General features: G+C 51.2%; 1 protein-coding gene across 1 annotated transcript; it reads left to right on the forward strand.

Annotated features, from left to right (window-relative positions):
- Nucleotides 1-689: 689 nt before the first annotated feature.
- On the forward strand, nt 690-7187 carry KCNK15 (potassium two pore domain channel subfamily K member 15). Its single transcript, XM_075901259.2, has 2 exons — nt 690-1196; nt 6193-7187. Exons 1-2 carry the CDS (start codon nt 914-916, stop codon nt 7107-7109), a joined length of 1200 nt encoding a protein of 399 aa, XP_075757374.2. The 5' UTR covers nt 690-913; the 3' UTR covers nt 7110-7187.
- The last annotated feature ends 472 nt before the right edge of the window (nt 7188-7659 follow it).

Below are 7659 nucleotides of genomic sequence, written 5' to 3' on the forward strand. Positions count from 1 at the left end.
TAATCCTCAGGCGGGAGTGTGGTGGGGCTGGTGACAGGCCATGTGCAGCGGCAGGCGCGTCACTCTGGAACCACTTTGGCTGTGCTCAGGAAAGGGCCAAAAGCAGAAGCAGCTGCTATTATTTCAACCCATGCAGGCTCATTGTGGCAGGGATGGGGAGACAGGGTTGCCACCACACATCTCTGAGGCTATGGCGGCGTGGGGGGCCACCTGGGGCAGAGGGGGACCAGTTGTGATTGGGCAGCGCCAGCAGTGGAAGGAACAGAGGCAGCAGCCTACAGCCCCAAGCCACCCCCTGGCCTCCCCCCAAACTGCCCTGCCTAAGTCCTCCCTGGGCACCAAGGCTGTGTTTGGGCAGTTTGGACAGTGAGGACACTGAGCCACTGAACCACCCAACCGCCTGCAAGGCACCCCCAGTTCCAGCATCTCTGCACCCAGGAGGCCGGGGGAGCCGGAGACAGCCCAGCCCCTCCTGCGCCCCGCAGGCTGGGGGGGCGAGAAGGGAAGAGGCTCCCCCGCCCAGCCGGGAACAGCCGCAAGCCTCCCACGCCCCCTCCCCAGCGAGCAGCGCACCCAGCTGCCTGCCTGCTGCGGAGGGAGCGGAGGGGGTGGGGGGGCAGCCGCAGGCGGAGCAGTCTCGGGACCAGCCCCCCGGAGGCGGGGACTCCAGGAGCCCGGGCCGCGCTGCCTCGCAGCCCCTGCAGCAGCGCCGCGCTGGGGGCGGCACCGGCTGCCCGGGCACTGTGCCTGCCGCAGCCGGGCAAGCGAGCCCCACGCGAGCCGCGCCCAGCAGCGGGGGGCGATGCCCGCCGGCCGGGGCCCGAGCAAGCCGGCGCGGGGGGGCGCGGGAGCCGCTCGGCGGCGCGGTGCCATGCGGGGTCCCGGCTGAGCGCCCCCGGGGCCGGCCCCCGCCATGAAGCGGCAGAACCTGCGCACGGTCTCGCTGATCCTCTGCATCTTCTCCTACCTGCTGGTGGGCGCCGCCGTCTTCGATGCGCTGGAGTCGGAGGCGGAGAGCGGCCGGCGGCGGCTGCTGGAGCAGAAGCGGGGCGAGCTGCGCAGGAAGTACCGCTTCTCGGCCGAGGACTACCGCGAGCTGGAGCGCCTGGTGCTGCAGGCCGAGCCGCACCGCGCCGGCCGCCAGTGGCGCTTCGCCGGCTCCTTCTACTTCGCCATCACGGTCATCACCACCATCGGTGAGTGCGGGGCCGGGCCTGACCCGGGCAGCGAGCCGCGCCTGACCCCCGTGGGCACCTCGCCTCCCTCCCCCGGCTTCCCCGGGCACCAGGCAGTCTTGCCTTCCCTCCCCTACGGGCACCGAGCCCCCGCCCCCAAACAAGCGTCCCCAGCTGCCCAGGGCACCGAGCCAGCCCCCTGCCAGTGCCCGTCCCAATCCCTGCTTTCACCCTCCTCCATGGGCATCACGCTGCCTGCCCTGCCCTGGCCCTCCACGGTACCGCACTGTCCCCTGCCATCTCTCCATGGACATCAAGGTGCCTGCCTCTCCATCGCTTCATGGGTGCCCAGCAACCCCCCACCTGCCACCACCCCTCCTTGCGCGCCAATCCAGCCCTCCCTCCCCATGCCTGTAGAGTATAGCACAGTGCTCTCGATAACCTTACACCTAATATACAGCAGCTGTCACAGTGGAATCTAAATGCATCCATGTCTGCTCTCTACAGCTTCTAGCACCACCACCACGGCCCTCCTCCCCCTGGCTCCAGCAATAGGCTCCTTCTCTCCCTGTCCCCTCCAACAGGACTCTTCTGCTCGGCTTCTTCTTGCCCTGGTATAAGGAAGTCCCCTCACATACAGTCATGGGAACAAGCCGGGACTTTTTAACAGCCCGGACTTCTCCCTGTCTGCACTGCCTGCCCATGGGGTCCTTACATTTCTCTTCAGATACTATGCTAACAAGACTTGAAAGCCACCTTTACCCTGGTGTTCCCTGCTGATGTTAGGTAGTTCTCATATGTAACTCACCTTGCCTGTCCCTACCTCTCTGTGGGCACCGAATTCACCCCCACTGACTGCACCCACACACCCTTCATCAGGCAGCGAGACATGATTCATGGATCTGGGCAGGCTTTGAATTGTTGCAGGGAGCAAAGAGGAACGTTCATTTTGGAAACTGGCCAAGGAATGTTTTCACCTTTTTAGAGGTTTGTAAAATCAGGTTTACCGGTTCCAAAGCAGAGGAGGAGCAACAGGGTCTGGGATGCACCATCCATAGATTCCACTTCTGTATTGCTGACTCCATGTGACCTCAGTTTCTCCAGCTGCAAAATGGGAATACTACTAAAATAGCAAAGTAATAGCTGTCGCCCTAGGATTTTGTCCAGGGCTCCGTAATGTTTACAAAGCCACTGAGATCCTATGATAAGGAGGAGTTGTGAAAATGCAGAATACTAGCAAAATGTTCATGCAAAATGTGGCTATTCTCACTGTCACCTGGCAGTAGACTGTGGGGACTAAGCACAGACCGATGATTTCATTGCAGGTAGTAGAAAAAGGGTTGGGGGGAGCAATGGGAATCCTGACAGGAAAAGGCCTATTCCTCTTTATGGGAATGTACAAATGTGAACAGATTTAAATTTGCTCCATTGAGAAAGTTCTCCAAGAACAGCCTGGAGGCATCCAGTGCATGAAGCCCTGACCTGAGACAAAACTCCCACTGTGGCCCAGTTTCCAGCCATACCTCCTCCTCAAAGCCCTACTGTTTGATTGTAGAAGACCGACTTTGGGGAGCCTTGCCAGCCACACACTTTTGAGTCTCACTATAAAAGTCCAGTGCTCCTTTGCACTGGCAGAACTGTAATTCTTACTAGCAAGAGTAGCCGTGAGAGCTAAATCCCAGCCTTTCTCCATTGGGCAGTCCCCTTGGCTAATTGCTTAAGCATTACAGAGGGGTCAATTTTAGTTGAATTGCCTTTTGCAATTGAAAATCACCCTGTAAGTGGTATTTTACTAAGTTGATTACACATGTTCCCTGCTCACAGTGATGGATTTACGGTGTTTTCTTCTAGGGTATGGTTGTTTACACTGCCACTGGGAGCAAGCTTCCCAGCCCAGGAGGATGGACTTGTACTAATGGGGCACAGCTAGGGCATTAAAAATAACAGCATGGATTTTGCGGTTCGAGTTGCAGTTTGAGCTGACAAAACCACCCATCCCCTAGGTCTGAGCTTGCATGGGAGAGCCTGAATCTCTGCAAAACTGCAATGTCCATACTGCTATTTTAGTAGGCTAGCTTGTGCTCTGCTAGCACTAGCTCCCAGCTGCAGTGTAGATGTATCTGTAGAGTCTTGCTGACCACATTCAAATGCATGAAAGGGTCTGACACTGTTCAGGGGTGTCCCCTGTATTCAGGGGTGGCCCGTCCATATAGGCGAACTAGGCAGTCGCCTAGGGCACCAAGTTAAATGGGGTGCCAAATGGTGGTGCAATATCATTGAGGGGTTTGGAGGTGGGGGCGCTGATTGCATGGTTCACCTAGGGTGCCAGTTGCTGGCAGCTAGTCTAGGGCCACCCCTGCCTGTATTCTCAGGACAGATCAGAGCACTCTTTATTCAGTAAACTATTTCATCCACAGTCACTTGAAGAACTGTGCGATGTTTTCAGTTCACTGACAGGTCCAGAAGGAGGAACAAAACCTTTTTCAGTCAACCCCAAACCAGATTTGTTTGAAATTCCAAACAAACTAAAAAGCAGATTTGTTTCATTTGATCCGAAACAAAATATTTGTCAGTTTTGAGCAGTCGGTGGATTGATGATGATCCTCTCATTTCCTTTGTCCGTTTGAAAGCTTCAGTTGCATCTTCTTTTACGAGTGCTCAGGGGAACAACGGCTGTTTTTCCCTTGATGCTTCTTTAGTTCATCATTTATCCCTTGGTGTTCCCGCAGCATTCTCCTGTATCCTAGTACCTGGTGATTGATGCCAGACGTGCTAAAGGTCTAATAGATTTTCTTTGCCACCGGATTCCGCTCTGTGTATTGCAAAAGGTGATTGTCTCTTTGTATCAGAGTAAATGACATGAGGTAATTGTAACACATTTAATGTTCCTGTGCTTTTACACACACACACACACACACACACGGAAACAAATGCGCTCTCAGAATATTGCAGTCATGAGTTTACCACAGTCAATCATGCAGTACCTTTTATTGCAACCCATCCAGTTTCCAGGAGTGGGACGTGCACTTGAGAATCTACCAAAGACAGTGACTAAATCCTCTCCTGATAAATCCATCATTGTGATCAGACAGTTTCCCTATGCTCTGCCCTATGCACCTGTAGGGGAAGCCAAACCAGAGTGTTGAATGAGAAAAAGAAATGAAAGAAAAAGAATGACTTTTGACAAACACTTTCCCCATAGTCTTCATTTAACTTGTTTAAATAACTGGAAAAGTGTGACATTTTTCAATAATTGTTTTTTAAAAATCTGTGCATCAGTGCAGGGAAACAAGCTGCCTTCGGACCCTTCTTAAATTATTTCTTATTATTCTACAATGTAAACATGTCCACAAAAGAAGTTTCTGTACCTATTGCCTTCTCAAATATAGGGTGTTTTTTTTTTTAAATGATTCTACTGCCCCTATACTGGCTACTGCAGGATACGGTATAATTCTCTTGTTTTGAGTTTTACTCCATCTGGAGCAGAGATCACAAATTTCAATTAACCTTATACAAAAGGTCAGGTGTGTGCAGAATCCCGAAGAACATGACCTTAGTGAGTATCTTGTTCTTTATCTTGCTGTTATCATGCACCTCCTTGCTTAGTACCTCAGTTCTAAGCCTCCCAACAATTCAAGGAAATTACATTTTAAACTATATTGGTGAGAATGGGCAATGCAGCAGGTCACCCTTCTCTGAGCTCTGTAGGGATGGAGTCAGCTCATGGTGCTTCCGTGATTTGGGTTTGTTTAGTCTGCAGAAGAGAAGAGTGAGGGGGGATTTGATAGCAGCCTTCAACTTCCTGAAGGGAGGTTCCAAAGAGAAAGGCTGTTCACAGTAGTGACAGATGGCAGAACAAGGAGCAATGGTCTCAAGTTACAGTGGGGGAGGTCTAGGTTGGATATTAGGAAAAACTATTTCCCTAGGAGGATGGTGAAGCACTGGGATGGGTTCCCTAGGGAGGTGGTGGAATCTCCATCCCTGGAGGTTTTTAAATCTCGGCTTGACAAAGCCCTGGCTGGGTTGATTTAGTTGGGGTTGGTCCTGCCTTGTGCAGGGGGCTGGACTTGATGACCTCCTGAGGTCTCTTCCAGCTCTATGATTCCATGAAACAAACACTTTGGCTGCGTCTAGACTGGCATGATTTTGCGGAAATACTTTTAACGGAAAAGTTTTTCTGTTAAAAGTATTTCCTCAAAAGAGTGTCTAGGTTGGCACGGATGCTTTTGCGCAAAAAGTGCTTTTGCACAAAAGCATCCGTGCCCAATCTAGACGCGCTTTTGCGCAAGAAAGCTCTGATGGCCACTTTAGCCATCAGGCTTTATTGCACAAAAAATTAAGGTGCCTGTCTACACTGGCCCTCTTGCGCAAGTATTCTTGCAAAAGAGGGCTTATCCCTGAGTGGGAGCGTCAAAGTATTTGCGCAAGAAGCACTGAATTCTTACATTAGAACGTCAGTGCTCTTGCGCAAATTCAAGCGGCCAGTGTAGACAGCTGGCAAGTTTTTGTGCAAAAGCATGTGCTTTTGCGCAAAATCTTGCCAGTCTAGACGCATCCTTTGTATTTAAATAACAGCGAAAATGAAAGGGCCTAGGATCGGACTCTCCTTTCTGTTCCCCTGGCATAAATCAGAAGAAAATCCATAGAAGTCAACACATTAAATCAGTATGAAACCAGCCTGGAGGAGACTCAGACCCTATTGATCTAATCCTACCTGTAGATACTTCAGTGTAAGCCCAGGGGCTATCATGGAATGTAAGAGGGGTAACTTTAGATCTTTAAGGTGCAAATGAAACATCATCCTTAATTGATTCTGTTGCGATTCAGAGATCAGCACAGGTGACCCGCCGGGAGCCTCGTCCCAAATCTCAGTAAGCACAAACAATGGGTGCACAAATCTGCCTTCCCCTGTGCCTCTAGTCCCCACAGAAACTTGTCTGTCAGCAATGGAATTTGGCCTGACACTGCTGCTCCTGAGGGTTTAAGTAACAGCTGACTTTCTCTCTTTCTGGTGCAGGCTATGGACATGCTGCCCCAGGCACTGATGCTGGCAAAGTTTTCTGCATGTTCTATGCAATCCTTGGCATCCCTCTCACACTGATTATGTTCCAAAGTCTCGGGGAACGCATGAACACCGTCGTCCGGCTCCTGCTGAAGAAAATAAAGAAGTGTCTGGGCATGAAGAAGACTAATGTCTCTATGGAAAACATGGTCTTAGTTGGCTTCCTGTCTTGCATGGGGACGCTGTGCGTTGGAGCAGCTGCCTTTTCTTATTTTGAGGGCTGGACCTTCTTCCATGCCTATTATTATTGCTTCATAACCCTGACCACTATTGGGTTTGGGGACTTCGTGGCTCTGCAGAAGAATGAAGCTTTGCAGAAGAAGCCACCGTACGTTGCTTTTAGCTTCATGTACATCTTGGTCGGTTTGACGGTGATTGGTGCTTTCCTAAACTTAGTTGTCCTCAGGTTTTTGACTATGAACTCGGAAGATGAGAGACGGGATGCGGAAGAGAGAGCCTCCCTGCGGAGAGTCAGGAACAACATCCACCAGAAAGCGAAGGAAGACGGTACGAGCAGAGATGCCATTTTTCTACCCGTAGAAGACAGGACAAGTCAAACGAACCTCATCCCGCTGATGCAGGAAGATGCCGACAGACCAAGACGCCACTCTTCAAACTCCACTGCCAGAGTCCCTTCCTTCTGCACGTGTTTGTGCTACAGACCGCGGCTGTGTGGGAGCCCTGCCCCCTCCCACCCAGAGACCCTCAGCTGCCATACCAATCCCGTTTACTACAATTCCATTTCTTACAAAATCGATGAGGTCTCCCTCAGCATGAGGGATCCCACTGGCTTCTCCTCCCCTGGGAGCACTTTATCTTCCAACAGCCCCAGCTGCAGGGAACACTGCCGCCTGCGAAGGAAATCCATCTAAATGTGCATGCTCTTTTTACTCGGAACTGCATTCTGTTACGGAAGTCATATTTTGATGATAAATTATTACCTAAGGTCATTGTTATTACTCTTAACTTGGTCTCCTCTCCTCTCCCCCACTCCCTGTTAGTGTGGCTTCAACTCCAGCAGCTGTCAGCCACAAAATATGGTACCCAACTGTTTCAATACCATTGATGAATAATTCTCTTTTTTAGCAGATGTCAGAGCACGTGACACTTTTTTTGCAGTATATTCTGGGGGCAGCGCCATATAGTAGCTCCCCACAAAACACAGAATCTAATGTCATGTTTGTAGGCCAGAATTATTCCCTTGGAAATAGCTTACAAACACTCTCCCCAGAAAAGCCCACCGAAGGCCAGCATTGCAGCCTGTATTCCAGGCTTGCTCTGGGTTAGACTGCCTGTAACCAAAGAAGCTGAATGGTGTGTGCCAACAGTTTGCTGACAACAAAATCTGTATTCACAAGCCCTCCGGCAACAAAAATCCCCCCCTAAATTAGGGATCCTCATAACCTGGGGATGTGGTCTTCA

This window comes from Pelodiscus sinensis, chromosome 17, assembly GCF_052426305.1.
Source record: "Pelodiscus sinensis isolate ZL-2025 chromosome 17, ASM5242630v1, whole genome shotgun sequence".
Classification (NCBI taxonomy): domain Eukaryota; kingdom Metazoa; phylum Chordata; order Testudines; family Trionychidae; genus Pelodiscus; species Pelodiscus sinensis.